The sequence below is a fragment of the Mus caroli genome, chromosome 2 (assembly GCF_900094665.2).
Source record: "Mus caroli chromosome 2, CAROLI_EIJ_v1.1, whole genome shotgun sequence".
NCBI lineage: Eukaryota > Metazoa > Chordata > Mammalia > Rodentia > Muridae > Mus > Mus caroli.
Window position 1 is genome coordinate 112,068,722 of NC_034571.1, and position 21,825 is coordinate 112,090,546.

Consider the following 21,825-nt stretch of genomic DNA (forward strand, 5'->3'; position numbering starts at 1 on the left):
TTCACCAGAAACTAGAAAGGCGGGGAGGAGGCAGCCAATCTTCCGCGCAGCCAGAGCCGGGCGGAAGCCGGGCGGGATCGTCGGCGGTCCCACCCCGTTCACCTGCGCAGGTAGCTGGGGCGGACGGTAGGCGGACGCCCAGCGGGCTCCGAGCATGTTTGGCGGACGTCCGCTCTGTGTTGGGGTACGCGAGCTCCTGAGCGGTGTTCTGCCGGACGTCGGCGGTCGGGTCCGAGTGTGCGTGGGCGGATCGGCCTGCGTGCGCCTCCTCGTTCCCAGTGCCCCGCGCCCCTACCCGAGCTGATCAGGTGTGTCTCCTCTGTCTCCTCCCATCTCAGGTCACAAGCACCCTCGGAACCCGGAGGCTCGCACTGTGAAGGTGACCCCCGCCTCGGGGAGGCGGGCGACGGCCCCTGGGAGCACGATGGCGGGCCGCCGCCTGGCGCGGGCCAGCATCTCTGCGGTCGGAGTATGGCTCCTTTGCGCGCTTGGCCTCCAGGCCACCGAGACTGAGCTGCCGTCCGCACCCGCTGAGCTTCCCGGGGGAGCCGCCTGCTTGAGCCGCTTTACCAGCGGGGTGCCGTCCTTTGTGCTGGACACCGAAGCCTCCGTCAGCAACGGGGCCACCTTCCTGGGTTCCCCGACGGCGCGCCGCGGCTGGGACTGCGTGCGCTCCTGCTGCACCACTCAGAACTGCAACCTGGCGCTGGTGGAGCTGCAGCCAGACGGCGGCGAGGACGCCATCTCTGCCTGCTTCCTCATGAACTGCCTGTACGAGCAGAACTTCGTGTGCAAGTTCGCTCCGAAGGAGGGCTTCATCAACTATCTTACCCAGGAGCTTTACCGCTCCTACCGCGAGCTGCGGACTCGAGGCTTTGGAGGTGAGGAAAGTTGCAGGCCTGAAGGGCTAGGCAAGTTATGGAGGCTTGGCGAAGACAACAAAAAGGAATTAGGGAGGAGAGCCCTTCCGTGGACTCCCTTTGAAGTAGGCAGTATTTTGTAAACAAAGGGGATGGGAGATTGGGGAAGGATGGCTTCTCAGGGCTGAGGTTCTGGCTCCTGAAGGATGTTCAGAGTTGGTTATAGACTGGTTGAAGGCCTAGCCCAGGATGTGCCTATGAGAGAAGTGAAGTGACTTTCTAGGTTTCGCTACCTCTGTCTCTGATAGGCAAAGTCAGGGAACATTGATGCGCCCAAGTGACTACTAGAAAGGCATCCTGACCAAGCATTGTCTTGGGCCGTTTGAGGCCTTGACAAAATGAGCCTGACCGTGGTCTTCTCCGGTGGCTGCATAAGGTATAGGTTAGTGTCTCTGCCCTGGGAATAGATTGGCCTTTTGCAGGTGGGACCAATGATATAACCAGGTCCCCAGACAATACAGGACAAACTTAGGCAAAGGTTTTCCTGAGGGAGAGGGACTGTGCTGTGGGTCCAGTCCCATAGACACTCTCTGGCGAGGGGTGAGGAGGGCCACTGGGGTGAGTCAACCTGCTGGTATGTGTATCTGGTAGGTGAGGGTTGTCAGCTGGCCCAGCAGGTGTGTGTGCCTGTCCACGTGAGCCAAGCAGGGCTGGACCTGCTTAGGATATGGTAGGCCTGGCTGTCTGTTTACCTTGTTTACTCTCGATGATGGAGGCAAAATGGGGAATAAGCCTTTGGCCTGACTGGGCAGTGACCTGTGAGCAGGACTGCAGCAGCCTACTGTCTCGTTCTCTCCGCCTGTTGGTGTTGACAGGTGGGGATTTGGGACAGGAGTGGGTCACAGTTATAACTGATGCTGGCTCTCTTAACATTTTACTCACTGTGCGTTCCCGTCTGTCCCCACTCTTCTGGAAGACGGTGCTACTTGTAGAGTAGTAGGAAACTTTCTAGAGTAGTAGGAAACTGAGCCTCCTGTGTTAAATTATTTGCTGGTATAGTGGTGCACATCTTTCATCCCAGCATTTTAGAGGCAGAGGCAGGCAGATCTCAGAGTCCAAGGCCAGCCTGGTCTACAGAGTGAGTCCCAGGACAGCCAGGGCTACACAGAGAAGCCCTGTTTCAAAAAACAAACAAGCAGAAATAAAGAAAAGAAAAAAAATTGTTTACCCAGGACAACATCCCTAAAGGGGCCTCACTTTAGGGGCCTACTCCAGAAGTCCTACTGTTTGCCATAGGACCACCTCCTTAGTAGAACAGGGTGGAAACCCAGCAGTGAACAGAACCAGAGTGTGGAGTGCAGGGAGCAGGACCAGATAGGGCCAGTGCAACAGACCCTTTCTCTCCAGGCTTCTTCCTACTAGGACCTATGGTAGACTAAGGGTCTGCTCTTCTCTCTAACCTTCCAACAGCTCTCCTTGACCTCTGGGGAGAGCCCAGGTGGGGATTCTGGAAAGTGGGGGATGCTGTGATGTAGGTGTCTCACTTGGTTAGGGTTGGAGCCTGTTCCACAAGGAAGCAGCCTTGGAGTAGGTGGTGATGACTCCTATTGGCTGTGGTACCTTCTCTACTCTTGACCAAACCTCACAGGACTCCCTTCCCCGGCCAGAACCTGAGTCTCTGGATCTGGGCCACTTAGTCCTAGGGCCAGCCTTCCTCTTTCGGAAACTCCCAGAAATGGTCCATTTGGCGTGAGATAGGCCAGAATGGGGATTTCCTGGAACATTTGAGGAGCTGGGTAGGGCTCAGGTGTTGTGTGCACTCCCGGCCATTCTCGGCTGTATCAGGGATACTGTAGGAAGTCCAGAAGTTTCATGTCGGTGGTCCCCCGCATCAGCCAAGTAGCCTAGAGGGGATGTGTCAAGAAACCTAAGCTGTTGGTTGATTCCTGTGTTGGTTAAACGAATCCTTCCCAGAATGTGGCTTGGGTCCCTTTTCCCAGCTTGTGGCTAGGCCAGACAAGAAGACTCCAGCCCAGTAACTTGTTCTTCTTTCCCTTGTGTCTGTATCCTCTCACCCTGGCCTGGTGGCTTGGGAGGTGGAGTCTGCAGTTCCTCGGATATGTCCTGAGGCCTGGTTTTATTGCCATTCCAGCCCTTTGCTCTCTGAGGGTAGGAAGAAGGGAGTGGTAGGTAGGGTAGGGCTTTTGCCCCTTGGTCTTGGGGCTTGGTGAGAGCAGATGGGGGTGGGGGTGGGGCTGCTCCTTATTCAGAGGCTGATGCTTGCTTGCCACTTTCACTTAGTGGGGGTGGGTGGATGTAGCCCACCCATCTGCTTTCCCCCCTTCCTATTGCAGGCAGCTTTTGCATAATAAAAACAGGTTCAGCCCAGCCTGGGCTTACACTCAGGGTCTGGTAAATACAGCCCAGCCCTTGGCAGCCCTGTTTCCAGGTAACCACAGTCTGTTCCTCTTGACTTCTTGCTTCCTTCTCTTTTTGTCCTTCAGGTTCCCTGCTTTCTCCTTCTTTTCTTTCTTTCTTGATTTTACCCTGAGTCTAACCTCAAACTTCACCAGTCAAGCAAGGCTCCCACCAGCAAGCTACATCCCTGGCCCTTTTTGCAAACCTTTGAGATGGGGTCCCACTAGGCCGACATGGAACTAGTTCTGTAGCCCACTTGAACTTAGATCCTTCTGCCCCTGTCTTTCCAGTAATTGGAGTTACAGACCTGTGAGACTAGGCCCATTCAACCCTGCCTTCTCCCCGAGTCCTTGTGAAACCTTGTCTCTCCCATCCATCACTGTCACAAAGTCTTCTCATCTCTGTGACTCAGCCCCCATGGCTGTTCTTATCTCCTTTGCTCTCTGAGCACTCTTACCCTCCACATAACCCGCTGTGGAGCCACCCTTGATACAGTTCTACCCGTAGGCTTAAGGTATGCACTTGCACGATAGCTCGCCAGAAGCATCATTTATAATAATGAAGGATTGGAAACAGCTTTGGTGTATGTCAGCACATCTTTTAATTGAATGCTGTGATGCTCTTTGAAAAACGGCGGAACCGGGCTGGCAAGATGGCCGAGTGGCTGAAGGTGCTTGGCACCAAGCCTGGCAATTTGAGTTTGATGTCCAGAGCCCACTTGGTAGAGGAGGAAACTGACTGCTGTACATTGACCTCCACACACATGCCTTGTCATGCCCTGCCCACAACACATACACAGCATATACATACTAGACAAACAGATGTACTGCAATAATAATAAACCTGAAGGCAAGGTTTAGGAAGGAGATGATTTTAAATACTTTCCCGCGGCCTGACGTGATCGCTCATATCCGTAATCTCAGCACTGGGGAGACTGAGGCTCGGGTCTGAAAGCCAGCCTGGACCGCACAGTAAGTTTCAGGCTAGATTACATAGTGAGACCCTGTCTAAATCAGAGAGAAAGAAAAAAACCAAACTGTCTTTTTGATAGATTCTCTTCTCTCTACCCACTTTCTCACTCTAGTGAAACGTGCCTTTTACTCTAAGGAACACTAGGGGGTTTGGGTGTGTTGGTTTGGTTTTACATTTGTATGGTTCTTTGTCAAGGTGTGCTTTCTACTCACCAAGATCAGAGGAATCTGTTCTCTCTTCACTGTGTGTTTCCTGGGCATCAAGCTCAGGTCAGGCTTGCTGGCAGATACCTTCCCCCTGCTGAGACATCTTACTGACTCAAAAGTCACATTTTAGATAGATAGAGTGTGAGAGCAGTGGAGATAGACAGCCCTGGGTTCAAATCTCACTTCTAACACTTAAACACTGAATCATGGCACGAGAGCTCAGTTCCCCACAGTTATGTTGGATAGAAACTGAGCCATGCCTCTTGTGTGTCGATTTTTCTCATCCAGTAAGAGTGACCCGACAGTTGTAGCAGGGTGGTTATGAAGCTAAGTGGTCTCAGTGGTAAATTTTTTAGGCTTTCTGTGCCATACACCACGTAGTATATGTGGCGATGGAAAAGCAGCCGTAGGTGACCTATATGTAGACAACCTACAGACACCTATCCCCCATCTGCTGGGTATCAAGCCTAGGCCGTGTGCATTCCAGAGCACTCTGCCACGGAACTACACCATTTACCTAATCTCCAGCACACGCTCACTGTATCCCCCAGATTAGCAGCTTTTTTAGGTCGCACGTCCCCACATCAGTCAATAGCCCTGGTCTCTCTGGAACACCCACACTCATCTCCCTCTGAGCCAGGGTGTGTGTACAATGTGGGTCAGATTCAGCTTTTCTGAAAGCTTCTTTCTTTGTCTGGTTTCTCTTCTGCTTAGCCCTGGGTCTTCCTTCCCCATTCCCAGACCTTTCGTGAGAAGCTGGAAGTGTCTGCCCATCGATGTTTCTCTAATCTGTCCTTACTTCCGGTGGCTGCCTATGACTCAGACCTCTCCTGTTACGTGCCTCCTGAATGAACCTCTTGCCCTTGTCCACCTGCCAGCCTTCGTACTTTATAGAAACTCTTCCAGTCAGATGTTTAAATGCTGATGCCCAAGGCAAGGGTACCTAAAGGTCCCTCCCACAGGACTCCTGGACCTCATGCACATCACAGAGGTCAAGGACTAGGGTAGCCAGGCTCGAATAACTCCACTCCACTGCTCACAGCCACTGTCTGGTCTCTTCCTGTATCACTGTTTAATGTTTGACTGCCGCTCCTGGTGTATCCAAGCACTGGGATGTAGTGTTCAGAAAACTTTGAGGTTTGTCTCAGCCTGGCCTCCTTACGGTCACAGAAGCAGCTCTGCAGATTCCTAATTCCTTTTTACTTTAGTGTGTGCATATGTGTACTGCATGTAAAGGCAGAGGTGGATATCAAGTACTTCCCTTAATTATTCCTTTGTTAATAAATAAAACAAGTCTTGGTTGTTTGGTTTGGTTTTTGAGACAGGATCTCATGATGTAGCTCAAACTGGCCTCAGACCCACAGAGATCCATCTGTCTCTGCCTCTGGAGTGCTGGGATTAAAGACGCCTGGTTCCGCCTCATTTTTAGAGGCAGGGTCTCTTTGAGAGACTGCAGCTCACTAATGCTGTGGCCAGTGAGCTCCAGAGATTATATTGTCTCTGCCTCTAGTGCTGGGATTACACGTGTGGAAAAGCCACCAAGCCTCTTTTCACATGGATGCTGAGGATTTGAACTCAGAACCTTCTGAGTCCATGGCAGACGCCTTACTAACTGAGCCAACTCTCCAGCACAGTTTACAAACACCCCCTGTTCCCCATAATCAAGTCAAAACCAAAACGAATCTGTCTTCCCTTCTGTTGAAAGCTTCTCTCTCCTCTGATAGCCCACTCTGCTGCCTTCTGCCTCATGTCACGTCATGATAGTGTCTGTTTTTTGATTCTTTTTAGCCAGTTATAGTGGCACATGGGAAATAGAAGCAGTCAGTCTATTTCTGTGAACTCAAGGGCAGCCTCCATAGTGGATTCTAGGCCAGCCACGGACACACAGTGAGACCCTGATTCAGATAAAAGCAATTGTGTCTGTATGTATGCATGTGGGCTTGTGCACATGGGCAGGCCGTGTTTTTCCCTTTTGGTGGTTTGGTTTGGTTTTGGTTTTGAGATAGGATCTTGCTATGTAGTGAAAGCTGACATGGACCTCTGTATAGAAAAACTGGTCTTAGTTCACAATCCTCTTCTCTCTCCAGACTCTCAAGTGTAAGGATTGTAAATGTGTGCCACCAGAGCCAGGTTTCTGTTTCTTGCTTTTTGGTGTGTGTGTGTGGACTTAGACACTTGTGTACGAAGTGTGGGTGTGGACGCACACATTTGTGTATGGATGTGTGTAGAGGTCAGAGGACAATCTCAGGTATCATTCCTCAGGAGCCATCATCTTTTTGTTTTTGTCTGACAATGGATTTCTCACTGGTCTGAAACTCAGCAAGTAGGCTAGGCTAGCCAGCCAGTGAGCCCCAGATATTCTCCTGTGTCTGCCTCCCCAACCAGCACTGGGATTGTAAGTGAATGACATTTAATCTGGATTTTTGAAATGGTTTCTGGGAATTGAACTCAAGTCCTTATGCTTGCAAGGAAATGCTTTAGTGATACAGAGCGTTCTCCCTGCTCTGCTCCACGCTCTGCTCTGCTCTCTGCTCTGCTCTCTGCTCTACGCTCTACGCTCTCCACTCTGCTCTGCTGTATCCTAACCCTAACCCTGGCGAGCGAGATCGAGGGCCTTGCTCACGTGAGTCAATAGCTCAACACTTTAACATTTCCGTTTTTTACAGCGTCAGATATCCAGGTAATGTCCTAGAAGTCCTTTATGTCTTCATTTATGCAAAGACTCTTTCCAAATAAAGTCGTATTCATGGGTTCTAGAAGTTCTGTGGGTGTAAGGATGGGGGCTGTCCAGCCCATCTTTAGCAGGAATCCATCTTTGTGCTTATCTCTCTGACAGGACCCCTAGCTCTCAGGTGAAGGAAGCCTCAAGCTGTCAGGACCAGGAAGGGTGTGGCTCCTGGAAATTCCCTGTTGTTGATGGCAGAGGCACCCTGTCCCATGGTCCCTCACCCTGGAGCCACCAAGGCCACTCAGCTGAAGGCCTCTGTCCAGATTCTCAGCATGGTCTAGGCTAGTGAGGAGTGATGATGCCTTTGCTGTTGCTGTTGTTGTTGTTGTTGTGTATGTGTGTATCTCTCACCATTGTATGTCTAGTGTACTACTTGGTACTACATATGTGCCTGGTGCCCATGGAGGCCAGAAGAGGGCATCAGAAAACCTGCAGCTGGGGTTATGGATGGTTCTGAGCCATTGTTCTTAACCACTGAGCCACCTCTCAGGACCATTCCACCCATAAGCACCTGTTTGCTTGTTTGTTTGTTTGTCAAAATGTAATCTTACACATCCTAGCCTGAGTTTAGACTTTTTATCCTCCTGCTTCCACCTCTTGAATGTTAGACTCATGGGCATATAGCACCACTGTTTTATTTAGCACTAGGGAGTCTATCCTGCTGTATGTCAGTGCTGAATGAGCAGTCCACCAATAGAGCTACACCTGAAGCCCCAGAGGAAAAGTGACTTTTTTTATCACATGCTTTTTTGATTGGCTTTAAAAGAAATTGTTATTTTAACTTTTTTAAGTAGTCAGCAGAAGTACCTGCTTATTGTAGGAAATAAGAGCAGATTCGCGCCCCCCCACCCCCCGCAGTGTACATCAAACACAGATTTTTCTCCTAAATGAGATTACATAATCTAACACATAGTATCCAGTTGCTTGCTACTAGTCATAATGTAACTGCATAGAGAGCAAGGTTGTGGCTTTATTGAGAGCCCTCTCTGTGCCTGTGCAGGCTACTGAGTCCTAGGTTGGCTACCACCCGTCTCGTTTACCAAGAGAAACTTGGTCTACCCACTGACGGTTAATTTTACTTCCATTTCTCTCAGGTTCCCGGATCCCTCGAATCTGGATGGGCATAGACTTGAAGGTCCAGCTGCAGAAGCCCCTGGTACTGAAAGAGGCAGATAACACAGACTGGCACCTACTGCAAGGTGACAGTGATGTCAGAGTAGAGGTGAGACGCTGGGCTGGACCCCTGACCTTCCCACAGCTTCCTAGGACTCCTTCAGGGGCTGTAGGCCAACCACTGGCTCATTTGGTGTTGGTTAGAAAAGAGAGCATGATTCATCTGATATCCAGGCTGTGTGCTCTCCCGGGGGAAGTGGGGCATGGCTGGGAGGACCCGGGGTTGTCAGAGAACATCAGGAAGTGGCCAGGCTTCATGACCAGTGTCGTGTATAGAGAAAACGTCCAGAAGAAGTGGAGCTGTGGGGACTTAAGGAGGGAACCTACCTGTTCCAACTGACAAGAACTGACTCAGACCAACCAGAGGAAACAGCCAACCTGACTATCACTGTGCTAACTGCCAAGCAGACAGAAGGTGACAGGGGGTGGACATGAGGTGCCTGGAGCCCCCCTACCCCCACTGATAACCCTCTAGTCCGAATTGACAAGTTCTTCTCTATCTAGATTATTGCCTCGCATCCTACAAGGTGGGCCGCTGCCGGGGCTCCTTCCCACGCTGGTACTACGACCCCAAGGAACAGATCTGCAAAAGTTTCACTTTTGGAGGTTGCCTGGGCAACAAGAACAACTACCTTCGTGAGGAAGAGTGCATGCTAGCCTGCAAGGATGTACAAGGTGGGTCTGTGAAAGGCAGCTTTAGAGCCCAGGTGACTTGGCCCAGGGTGGGTAGTTTTTCAGGTCTGGAAAGTGGACTAGGGGTCCCCCACCCACCCACCCCATCATCTCAGCATTGTTAGAGTCTGGCCACACCCCCTATTATTCCTGTGTTCTCCCCCCTAGGAATCTCACCGAAAAGGCACCATCCAGGTGAGTTTTACTTCTTTTCTTTCCTCCTTTCTTCCCCCTTGTCTTGGTCTTCAGCCCATATGATGACTATACCCCTGCCAACCCTGATTTTGCTCAGCTCCCGCCACCCCAGTGTTAATACAAACACCTAACCCTCCCAACTCAGCAGCTTCCTGTCAGGATCTGCCCGGTTTACAGATGGGAGGAGCTAGGGTTGGTGAGCAGTGGGCTCATGGGAGGCCCAGGCAGATGCTGGTCGCTTGGCACTCGGTGCCTAAGCTTCACCTCCCCCCTCCAGTGTGCTCCGGCAGCTGCCATGCCACCCAGTTCCGCTGTAGCAATGGCTGCTGTATCGATGGCTTCCTGGAGTGTGATGACACGCCAGACTGCCCTGATGGCTCCGACGAGGCCACCTGTGAAAAATGTGAGCTGGGGATAGGAGATGGGGCAGGGGCAGGTGGTGATCCTAACAGCTCTCCTGTATGCCTCTGGGTTCCCCATGGTTGGCCCTAGCCTCTGACCTCTCATCTCTGCAGACACCAGCGGCTTTGATGAGCTTCAGAATATCCATTTCCTCAGTGACAGAGGTGAGTCTCCCTGTTCCTCTGTGTCACAACAGGTTCTGGCACTGCTGTCCCCACTCCACCCAACCGGCAGTGTCCAGGGGGTTCACTATGTGTACAGGCTGTGGACACACAGGCAGGGCCCTCTTAACTCATCTCCCAGACACCACTAGTCACTCGTCTGATTATTTCCATTACTGCAGGCTCGTCAAACATATCACTAAATCATATGTGTTCAGGAAATTTCATAGTGCTGTTATACATGGAAAGCCACCACGACTTGACACACTGAAAGCCACCCACCTAGCATCGCAGGGAACTGTGCTTATGTCCAACCACTACTGGGGGATGAGGGGAAAAACAAAACAAAACAAAACTACCCAATATGCAAACGTAACATGTATGAAAAATAAAGATAATAGCCTGCTGATGATGGCTTATGCCAGGAAGATCAGAAGTTCAAGGTCAGCTTCTGCTAAATAGAGTTTAGAGTTAGCCTGGGATACACAGTCAGCTTCTCTATTATAGGAAAAATTGGCTAGGCATGGTGGTCCGTGCCTTTAATCCCAGGCAGATGCAGGCAGATAGATCTCTGAGTGCCAGGAAAGTTAGGGCTACACGAAGAACGTCTACTTCGGGGAAAACTGGGAAGGGGGACAACATTTGAAATGTAAATAAATAAAATAACTAATAGAAAAGAAAATCTACCTCAAACCAACCCCCCCAAAACCCAACCACTTCAGCTCAGTGTGTTGAACCTTCATACTGCTACAACTCTTTAATACAGTTCCTCATGTTGTGGGACCTCCAACCATAAAATTATTTCCGTTGCTACTGCATAGCTAATTTTACTACTGTTAATGAATCGGTAATGTCAACATCTGTTTCCTAGCGGTTTTAGGTGAAAGGTCACTCCCAGGTGTTGAGACCCTCTGCTTAAGCTGGGTACTCTTTCTTGCCTAAAGCCCACCCCTTTGGTTAAAAGTTCAAATTACTTGGTGGTAGGAATCAGAGACCTTGACACAGAGAAATTACATTGAAAAAGGAAACTTTGAGGCCAACAAGATGGTTTAACAGGGATAAAGGCACTTAGGCACTTGCTACCAAGCCTGTTGCCCTGAGCGTGATCCTTAGAATTCATCCTGTTGAAAAGTGACTCCAGTTTGTCCTCCGGCCTCCCTGTGCACGTGCACATAAGTAAACAAATAATGTACCCAGGCATATCTTTAAAATAGAGTCTAAGTAGTAGTTCTCTTAGAGCCGAAGATTGCTATCCCTTCTTGCCTTTAGTGAAGCCACATCTGCCCTCAGCCTGGCATAGGGGGTGCTTAGCTATCGTCCTGTGGGGCCTGACGGGTGGCAGCAGGGTGGCTCTTTGGGCTCACTTGCCCCTTCGTATGCTCCCTTACCACAGGGTACTGTGCAGAGCTGCCAGACACTGGGTTTTGCAAGGAGAACATCCCACGCTGGTATTACAACCCATTCAGTGAACGCTGTGCCCGCTTCACCTATGGTGGTTGCTATGGGAACAAGAACAACTTTGAGGAGGAACAGCAGTGTCTTGAGTCCTGCCGTGGCATCTCCAGTGAGCAGAGTGGCAGTAGCAGGGTGAAGGGGAAGATTTGGCTAGGCCTGGGCTGGTCCCTCCTCTATAAGTGACTTGATGGCCATGGAGAGGGTGGCAGGGGGCTGTGGTACTGGAACAGGTGAGTCTAAGGACTTACCTAGTGCCGACTGGTTTCTCTATGTCACTTTGCAGAGAAGGATGTGTTTGGTCTTCGGAGGGAAGGCTCCATTCCCACTGTAGGTAAGCCTAGTCTGTCCTGTCACCAGTGTGGATATGTAGGTGTCAATTCAGGAACTGGCAGCATGTGATTGCTTGTGAATGCCCAGCCATGCTGAGAGGATCCTGAGATTACCCAGAGTGCACTTGAGTAGTGAGGCCTGGCGTAGGGTAAAGGAGAGGAACAGTGAATTGCTTGCCAATTGTCAGGTGTCAGAGCCCCTCTGGGCTTCTGGAAGCAGCTATTCTGAAGGTCTGAGATGAGTGTTCATCTGCTTCTATACATGACATCCCGGTCTTTGTCCATTCCACAGAGTGAGGGAGGTGGGTGTCAGACCAGGCAGGCCTTAGTAATACCTCATTCTGCCTTCCCCCCAGGCTCTGCGGAGGTAGCTATTGCTGTACTTCTGGTCATCTGCATCATAGTGGTCTTAACCATCCTGGGCTACTGTTTCTTCAAGAACCAAAGAAAGGAATTCCACAGACCCCTGCACCACCCACCTCCCACACCAGCCAGCTCCACTGTTTCCACCACAGAGGACACAGAGCACCTGGTTTACAATCACACAACCCAGCCTCTCTGAGCCTGGGACTCGAGCCCGTCTTACCAGGTCCTGCTTGCCAAGACAGAAGCTAGGACCTGGAAAAACCTGGGGACCAGACTCTTCCTACCTCTTTCCTGGGCATACTTACTATGTCTCAGAAGACAGATCTCTGAGCCTCTCGCAGGAGTCTCAGCTGCACTCAGGCCAGTTCTGGAGAAGGCCCAAGAGTCTGGGAGGAGCAGAGCAGCCTTGAGCCAGGAGTACTGTACATAGAAGGACCTGCTTATCCAAGAGCCAGAGGAAGTTGGTGTTTTGTGTCTTGTTCAAAGCTGCCCATCACCATCCGATGACGCTAGGACCTTGAGTGGTATCAGAGGCCAGAAGCCACACACTACCTTCCACATCTGTCCCTCCACTCTGCAACAGGCTGAAGGATGTGTGTCTCTGCACACACTGAAGGATGTGTCTTTGTAGTTTGTGCTGTAAATAATTGCTTTGGGGGCCCCAGGGTCATAGCTCAGTGGTAGAGTGTGTGTGGTCACCCTGAGCGCTTTACACTGAACCACAAGCTACATTAAATTACAGAATAAAGTGTTGTGTTTTGTTGAGCTACTCCCACCCCACCCCCACCCTCTTAGTTTCCAGTGCTGACATGAAACTTGCTGTGTGCACAGCAGGTGCTCTACCACTGAGCTATCTCCAGCCCTGTTTTGTGGGGTTGCTGGGGGAGATTGAACTCCTGTCCAACCGGCTCAGCCTTTGGCCACCCTGTCCAGCAGGTTTTCCCTGTCTCCTGAAACTGCCCTGGCTCCTCAGGGTGGAGGAAAGTGTCACCTTTGACCACCAGAGTGGAGAGCCATGGGGACGTTGGCCCCGCTGTGCAGGGTTTCTCTGGTTGCCAACACCACACCTATGTGGGGGGAGGGGCGGGGGTGTGTGAGGTTCAGCCGTGGTTGGGGGCTTGAACCCTGGCAGTCACTGCCATGTCACTGGGCATAAGCCATCCCTGCCCATCTGAGAGCCTGTGGCAGAGTTTCCAAGCTCCTTCCTAGTGGCCATTAGCTGAGGCATACCACTCCAGTCACCCCTCTCCAAGGCTCAAGCCACTTAGAGGTGCCAAGAGAGACTTGAAGAGATTGCACAGATCTCCTGTGTGCCAAACACTGCGGGTCCGTACACATTTAATACTGTTGGGATGCTTCTCAAATGCTCTACACAACACTTCATTTGCCCAACACACTGCCTTGTGCTGTTAACAGCATTCACAGGCCAGGAGGTTGACAGCAAAGCTGGAGTTCCCCAGTTCTAAGGCTCATGGTAGGACTGGATCTGAACCCTGGTAGGGTGGCCCAAAGGTCCCATGTTCCAGGAAAGGTTAAGCAAGCTTGCCAGCTGTGCATCTCTACCTTCCCGCCCAACAGGCTAGCCCTCTGTCTGTGGTGCCTGTTTCTGTACCTGCTGTGTTGGACCACATTTTTTCTTATCACTCAGCTAAGCTCTGAACCTTAGCTGGCCCAGGTGGCTGGCACACCCTGCTCCACACCCTGGGTTTGCCAACAGGACCCTGAGCACATAGCATCCTTTCTTTTGTTTGTGTGTCCGTCTCCCTGCTAGGTTGTGAGCTCCTGGAGTCACAGGTGGCATCGAGTCATTTCCGTCTCTAGCATGCCATGTTCCCTCAACTACCTTGGTTAATGGCAGTTACCCATCGAGGGCTGAGTACACACGGGGGTGGAGTTTGTTCCTTTTGTCTCATTTCAGGGGCCATGGGATTTTTCTCACTTAACCCTCTATTCTGACAGCCATTTACCCACACTGAGGCTCGAAAAAGACATCATCTTGATTCTTTGTAAAGTACAGGTTGGTGTAATTAATGATTCAAAGACTATCCAATTTCTAGGAGGGGTGGTCAACACAGCAGGTGCCTAGCAAGTGTTCGTTTGAAACGAGCAGCCTGTCTGGGAGTGGTAGATGTATGTGCCTAGCAGGCAAACCGCCTGTATTAATCAGCCCACCTGCTGACTGGCTAGAGGAGGAGGAATCTCGCAGCAGCCACCAGGGGTCGCACTTAACATTTGCTCCTCAAACCTGCTCCTTATCTCTGGATCTCTGTTCTCGGTTTCATGCCACCTGAATAATGCTTTGTCATGCCTTCCTGATTCCCTGCTTGGCACCAGCAATTGCCGATGCCTCAGGTGTTGTTTCGCCTCAAGAAAAGCACCTTTGCCCCATGCAGCACTTGTCTCAAAAAACTTAACAAGTTTGTTAAGCCTTAAGCTTAAGCTCACTGTAGCTCTCGGTGAACCTTGCCCCGTGTCTGCCCTGGATTGTTTGGCGATCCTTAGAGCAGGGCCTGGTACTTACCCCAGTTGTGTATATGAAGTACTCAGCAAACAGCAGCTGTAAAGAGGCTGCTAGAGCTGTGCGAAGTGAGAAGCTGGAGACAGCTCGGGTGTGGAGTGCTTGGCCAGCATGCATAGCTCTGGATTTGGTTCCCAACACTGGGGAAGAAAAAGAGAAAGTAGGTCAGTGAGTTTGGTCAGCAGGTAAAAGTGATAGTTCCACAAGTCTGATGACCTGGGACCAATAACGTTTGATCCTGGGACCTCACTGCAAAGTAGAAGAGCCAGGCATGGTGGCACACTTTTACCCCCAGCACTTGTGAATCAGACAGTTGTCTGATCTACATCTCGAGTTCTGCGGCAAGTTGGGCTACACAGTGAGACCCTGACTCAAAGAATTAAATAAATAAAAAGTGGAAGAGAGAACCATCCGCAAGTAGTCCTTGTCTTCCTGAACTCTGTGGTTGGTGTGTTTATATCACACACACAATAGTAAGACAGTGCTATGATTTATCTTTCTTTATGTGTAGGTGTCTATATCTGTGCATGGGTATGTGTGAAGGCGGGAGGCATCAGAAATCCTGTATGCTGGAACTCCAGGCTGTTATGAGCTGCCTGACGTGCTAGGAGTTAAACTTGGGTCCTCTGGAAGAGCAGCAAGTACACTAGCCGCGCAGCCAACTGTCCAGCCACACAGCCAACTGTCCAACCCCATTTTTTAAAAAGGGGTTATAGATATGGTTGGATGTGTGTTTAATCCCAGCACTTAGGAATCAGAGTCAGGCAGATCTCTGAGTTTGAGGCCAGCCTGGTCCACATGGTAAGTTCAAGGCCTGGGCTGGCGAGATGGCTCAATGCATAAGAGCACTGACTGCTCTTCTGAAGGTCCTGAGTTCAAATCCCAGCAACCACATGGTGGCTCACAACCATCTGTAATGAGATCTGATGCCCTCTTCTGGTGTTTCTGAAGATAGCTATAGTGTACTTATTTATAATAATAAATAAATCTTTGGGCAGGAGAGAGCAGGGACCAAGCAAGCAGAGGTCCTAAAATTCAATTCCCAACAACCACATGAAGGCTCACAACCATCTGTACAGCTACAGTGTTACATAAAATAAATAAGCAAATCTTTAAAAAAAGAAGTTTCAGGCCAACCAGTGAGACTTTGTCTCAATTTTTTTAAAAAAAGGATTTATTTATTATTATATGTAAGTCCATTGTAGCTGTCTTCAGACACTCCAGAAGAGGGCGTCAGATCTCATTACAGATGGTTGTGAGCCACCATGTGGTTGCTGGGATTTGAACTCAGGACCTTTGGAAGAGCAGTAGGTGCTTTTACCCGCTGAGCCATCTCTCCAACGCTCCCCCATTGTCTCAAATTTTAAAACTAAAAAAAAAGGGGGTAGAGAGAAATTTCAGTATGTCTCTGGGTAAAAGCACCTGCCTGAGCTCAATGCCCAGGACACACACACACACACACACACTGTAGTTTGTTTGTTTGTTTGTTTGTTTGTTTTTAAAGAATAGCCTGGAGGCTGGGCAGTGGTGCTACAACACACCTTTAATTCCAGCACTCAGGAGGCAGAAGCACACAGATGTCTAAGTTCAAGGCAAGCCTACTCTACAGAATGATTCCAGGATAGCCAGGGCTACACACAGAAACCATGCCTCAAAAATAAATAAAGATTAACCTGGAAAAAATAGAAAGACTCTTGTCTCCTAAAAGAAAAACTAAGCAAGAAATGGCTTCATAGGCTGGAGAGATGGCTCAGTAGTTAGGAGCCCTGACTGCTCTTCCAGAAGTCCTGAGTTCAATTCCCAGTAAACACTTGGTGGCTCACAACCATCTGTAATGGAATCTGATGCCCTTTTCTGGTGTGCCTGAAGACAGCTACAGTGTGCTCACATACATAAAATAAATCTTTTAAAAAAGAAAGGAAGGAAGGAAGGAAGGAAGGAAGGAAGGAAGGAAGGAAGGAAGGAAAAAGAGAGAGAGAGAGAGAGGAAGGAAGGAAGGAAGGAAGGAAGGAAGGAAGGAAGGAAGGAAGGAAGGGCTTCACATACTAGGTATTAAGTAGAAGAGTGAAGGTTTTAAAGAGATGCTTGGGTTTAAGTTCGTTAGGGTTTAGTTCTTTATGCAAGTGTGCAGGTGCACATGTGTGTGGTTTTGGAAGCCAGAGAACAGTCTTGGGTTCCCTTCTTCAGGTGCCATCTATTTTTTCATTTGAGATCAGCTCCTTCCCTGGCCTAGAGCTCACCAATTCGGCTGGTTGTCAGGCCAGTGGTCCCTAGGATTCTACCTGCCTCTGTCTCCCCTGCTAAGAATTCAGGCAAGCACCACCATCCCGAGCCTGTTCACATAGGTTCTGGGGATTAGGTTCTATTCCTTGAACCGAGCTGTTTCTCCAGCCTTGCTTTGGTTTTCCTAAGGCAGGCTCTCATTCTGAAACATGGGCCTGGGGCAGGATGTGGTGACCCATCCTTTAATCCCAGTCCTAGGGAATCAGAGACAGGTGGGTTTCTGTGAGTTTGAGACAAGCCTGTTTTACAATAGTGAGTTCCAGGACAGCCAGAGCTACATAACAGAAAAGTCCTTTTTTTCCCCCCCCAACATATTTTTATAGATTATTTGGGAATTTCAATATCATCTCTTCTCAGTTCTCACAGGTCTGCTCCCCAACCCTCGTGACCCCACCCCCACAAAAAAATGAAGAAGAAAAAATTCTATTTGTGTTGCCTATATCCTACTCACGGGAGCATGGTCAAATTTCCAGTGCCAGCCCCTTAAAGGAAACTGAGTCCTCCCTACCTGCACCCCTGCCGGAAGCCATTAACTGTAGAGAGCTACACTTCAGAATTCCTATCACAACTTTTAAGAGTGAGAGAGCCTGTCGGCAGGAAGGAGGGAGGGAAGGAAGGAAGGAAGGAAGGAAGGAAGGAAGGAAGGAAGGAAGGAAGGAAGGAAGGAAGGAAGGAAGGAAGGACACTCCGGGCTACAGAGGGAGTTCAAACCCAGCCTGATAACTAAATGCGACCCTACTTCAAAATAAAAGGTAAGCAAGGGACAGAAACTAGATGTAGCCCCGTGGGAAGCATTTGTCTAGCACGTTCAAGACTCAGTCTCCAGCTCCGCAATGAATGAATGAATCAATCAATCAATCGATGATACATGATATGCTGGTTTGTTTTTAAGGACTTGATATAAACCAGAGTCACTCAGAAAAGGGAACCTCAGCTGAGAGACTGTTTCTGTCAGCATGGACCCTAGGCGTGTCTGTGGGGGCATTTTCTTGATTAGTGATTGGTGGGGGAGGGCTCAGCCCACTCTGGGCTCTGCCATCCCTGGGCAGGTGCCTGGGGCTTATAGAACAGTAGCTGAGCGAGTCAGTAAGCAGCTACCTCCTATCTCTGACCCTTCCTGGGTTCATGCCTGGACTGTGACTGAGATGTCTTAGGTTGTTTTTGATCATGGCGCCAGATCACAGTAACAGCAAACTGGGACAAATGGTGACTGTGATATGCTACAACATAGATGAAATTTGAGATTAGGATAAGTGAAAAAAGCTAGGGTTTTTAAAGGCATATTGTATGACTCCAATTGTATAAGTATTCAAAATCATAGAGTACTGTTGTGCTTTTAGGGAAGGTAGGGAGAGATTTAATGGGTATGATATTTCAGCTTTGTGAGGTGAAAAGAATTCTAGGAATGAATAGTGGTGATTGCATAACGGTATGATTGCACTTTGTGCCCCAAACTAGTCCCATAAGGAAAATTAAAGCCAGGCACAGAGGTGTGCGCCTAAGTCCCAGCACTCAGGAGATAAAGGCATTAAGATTGTGAAACTGAGAGCAGCCTGGGCTACACATAAAGACCCTCTCTCGAAAAACAAAGTTTTATGTCCTTTGAATTTTACCACAATAAAAACAATTAGAGCTTCTGGTGTCCATCTGTGCCAGGAGCTGATCCTGTGCCACAGCAATCCACACCCAAATACTGTCGGGAGAGAGCTGGTTTCCCAGGAGTGCTGACAAGCCTGTGAGCGCAGAATCCCCTGGTGATATTCCTGAACATCCATTGTTTATCACAGTGGGTGACTGACTGGATTCTATAAAGACCAATCAATGCGAGAGTAACTTCCTAGCAGCGGGTTTTACAACTTTTGATCTGATTTCAAGAATGAGCATCGATGACATTAGGGGAGTCCAGAGTCACACTTATTGGACATCAGAGACAAATAGCATCATACAAACTCTGCATTTACATATGATGCACATACAGGAGAAAGGATTTCATGTATGTAAGTACTATAAACAACGGCATCTTGTGCCTCAGTATTTCTTCGAAGAAAGATGTTCCCTCCTCGACTCATTCTTCTGATTCTCCAGCCTTCCCTTCAGCACCCACCGAGTGCAGACTGAGGCTGCACTCCTTATGTTTATGCTTCCCCCGTGGACTTCAGGATCATGCTACACAGGTCCTCTCTGAATAGCCTGCAAACGAAACTCTGGCCCACAGCAGATTATCACTGCGTGATGATAAGTAACTCAGCATGGATGTGAAACTTTGTATAGAAATGATTGGGAAGTGTTCCTGGACTTAACCTAAAGGAATTTGTCCTTAAGTGTGTCATCTTCAAAGATGTATGTGGAGTTTGATGATAGATAAGAAGGAAATAGCAGACCATTCATTCATGCTTTGTGATCAAGTAGCTTCCAACGTCACATACTTCTTTTTCAATAGTTTTACTCAGCTGTATAGTTTTTTTTTTCAGATTTATTTATTTTACTTATATGAGTACACTATAACTGTCTTCAGACACATCAGAAGAGGGCATCAGATCCCATTACAGATGGTTGTGAGCCACCATGTGGTTGCTGGGAATTGAATTCAGGACTTCTACTTTTTTTGACCCTGCTTGCTCCAACTCCACTCACTCTGGCCCAAAGATTTATTTATTATTATATGTTAGTACACTGTAGCTGTCTTTAGACACTCCAGAAGAGGGCGTCAGATCTCATTACAGATGGTTGTGAACCACCATGTGGTTGCTGGGATTTGAACTCAGGACCTTTGGAAGTGCAGTCAGTGCCCTTAACCGCTGAGCCATCTCTCCAGCCCCCAGCACTACCGGTTTTGTTGTTGTTTTATTTTAAATGACTTAGCTGTTGGTGCCTGGTGTTGTTACAATGATTTGCAGAGATAATTAATAATTCCATGTACTGCAATTGTATCCGGTGTGACTACAGTATGAAGGGCATTGTTGGGGAGGGAGATGGACAAAAATACTGTGCTTTTAAATCTTCTTCTTCTTTTCTTTTTTTAAGATTTATTTATTTACTTTATGTATGTGAGTACACTGTAGCTGTACAGATGGTTGTGAGCCACCATGTGGTTGCTGGGACCTGAACTCAGGACTCAGAAGAGCAGTCAGTGCTCCTACCCACTGAGCCATCTTACCAGCCCTTAAATCTTCTAAAACAAACAAACAAACAAAAAACTGGAAAGGTAAGGAGGTACATTTGAATAGAGGCTATATTATAGGAGGCCATGCCACAAGGAGAGAGTCAGAGGGAAGAGGTGAAACTGAGTCAGTTGGTCAAGGTAATCTGTGCAAAGGGCACAGAAGCTATGGTATGAGGGCCAGCCGAAGGTTGCCCACTGGCAGCCTGCAATCATACTGTCTCCAAACAGTTAAATTCTTTAAATAGCTGCCAGTGTTATAGACTCAGGACATTTCATTAAATGCATATACACATGCCTCACTTCCTGGTGGCCCTATCAATCCAGAGCTTAAGCATTCAATGTTGGAGCCATCTTCTGCCTCCCCTGTACCGGAGAGTCATCTCCAGAAGTTATTGCTCTTAGAAGTGCAAACAAATAATGACAAAACTGTGTTGTTGTCTGGTGTGGCAGTGTGACATGATGACCTCAGCATCTGGAGGCATAAGCAGAAGGAACACAAGTTCAAGGTTAGCCTGGTTTGAGGTCAACCCAGGCTACGTGAGACCCCGTCTGAAAAAAACTAAATAAATAAAACCATTAAAATGGAAAACCTTGTTATTTCTCCCCAAATCAGCCTTACTATCTGAGCAGCCCTGAACAAGGACTGGTTTTACCTTGCTGACCATGATCATTCCTCACCCAGGAACCAAGACTGGAGCCCAAGCAGGTAACTTCCCCAGGGAATGATTGTCAAGAGCCACACCTGGAAATCTTGAACCCAGGAGCCCCGCGTCTCACCCAGGGAGGTGAGTAATCCACTCTGACCACAGGCTTTGAGAACTGTCACCTTCCCCACATGCTGAAGCCCTGGGGGCTGGGGGAGAGGTTGTATCGGTGGAGCCCAAAACCAGAAAAACCAAAGAAGGACCAGGAAAGAAAGTGGCCCATTGTCGCAGAGTTTTAAAAAAGCAAACAGAAAACCTGAAAAACTATTTACTCAAATGTCCACAAATTACCTCTCACCAACAAAATGATAGATGGTGTTTGCTCTGTCTGCTTTCTCATCAGTCTGCATTTTGTATTTTCTTTACTTTCTCCTCCTCCTCCCCCTACCTCTCCCTTTCCCTCTCCCCTCCCTCCCCTGCCTCCTCCTTCTCCTCCTCCTTTTTCGTCTTCTTCTTGGTTTGTTCTTTTGGTTTTTCAAGACAGAGTTTCTCTGTGTAACTTTGGTTGTCCACCAGGCTGGCCTCAAACTTAGAATTCTGCCTACTTCTGCCTCCTGAGTGCTGGGATTAAAGTCATTCAAGTGCACGCACGCTCACACACACACAAGCTTTTTTCTTTTTCTTTTTCTTTTATGTATATGTGTGTTGTGCCTGCACATATATCTGTGTACCACTTACATGCCTGGTGAGATCTCTGAGGCCAGAAGAGTGCATTAGATCCTCTGGAACTGGAGTTACAGACAGTTGTGAGTTACAATGGTGTACTGACTGGTTTTGTATCAACCTGACACAAGCTGGAGTTATCACAGAGAAAGGAGCCTCCCTTGAGGAAATGCCTCCATGAGATCCAGCTGTGGGGCATTTTCACAATTAGTGATCAAGGGGGTAAGGCCCCTTGTAGGTGGTACCATCTCTGGGCTGGCAGTCTTGGGTTCTATAAGAAAGCAAGTTGAGCCAGGCATGGCGGCACATGCCTTTAATCCCAGCACTCAGGAGGCAGAGGCAAGTGGATTTCTGAGTTTGAGGCCAGCCTGGTCTACAGAGTGAGTTCCAGAACAGCCAGGGCTATACAGAGAAACCCTGTCTCGAAACCACGCCCCTTAAAAAGAATGAAAGAAAGGAAGGAAGGAAGAAAAAGAAAGAAAGAAAGAAAGAAAGAAAGAAAGAAAGAAAGAAAGAAAGAAAGAAGAAAGGAAGAAAGAAAGAAAGAAAGAAAGAAA

The 21,825-nt window shown here is 48.8% G+C and overlaps 1 protein-coding gene across 2 annotated transcripts; it reads left to right on the plus strand.

The window, feature by feature from the left end:
* Positions 1-12,685, plus strand: Spint1 (serine peptidase inhibitor, Kunitz type 1). 2 transcript variants are annotated; one of them, XM_029474722.1, is made up of 11 exons: positions 1-110; positions 339-881; positions 8,279-8,406; positions 8,634-8,772; positions 8,862-9,032; positions 9,198-9,224; positions 9,502-9,627; positions 9,740-9,790; positions 11,181-11,351; positions 11,526-11,573; positions 11,928-12,685. In XM_029474722.1, the coding sequence occupies exons 2-11, from the start codon at positions 425-427 to the stop codon at positions 12,131-12,133; spliced, it is 1,524 nt and encodes a 507-aa protein (XP_029330582.1). In that variant the 5' UTR covers positions 1-110; positions 339-424; the 3' UTR covers positions 12,134-12,685. The 2 variants fall into 2 exon arrangements, with proteins under 2 accessions (XP_029330582.1, XP_029330583.1); XM_029474723.1 differs by lacking the exon at positions 1-110 and adding an exon at positions 125-184.
* The last annotated feature ends 9,140 nt before the right edge of the window (positions 12,686-21,825 follow it).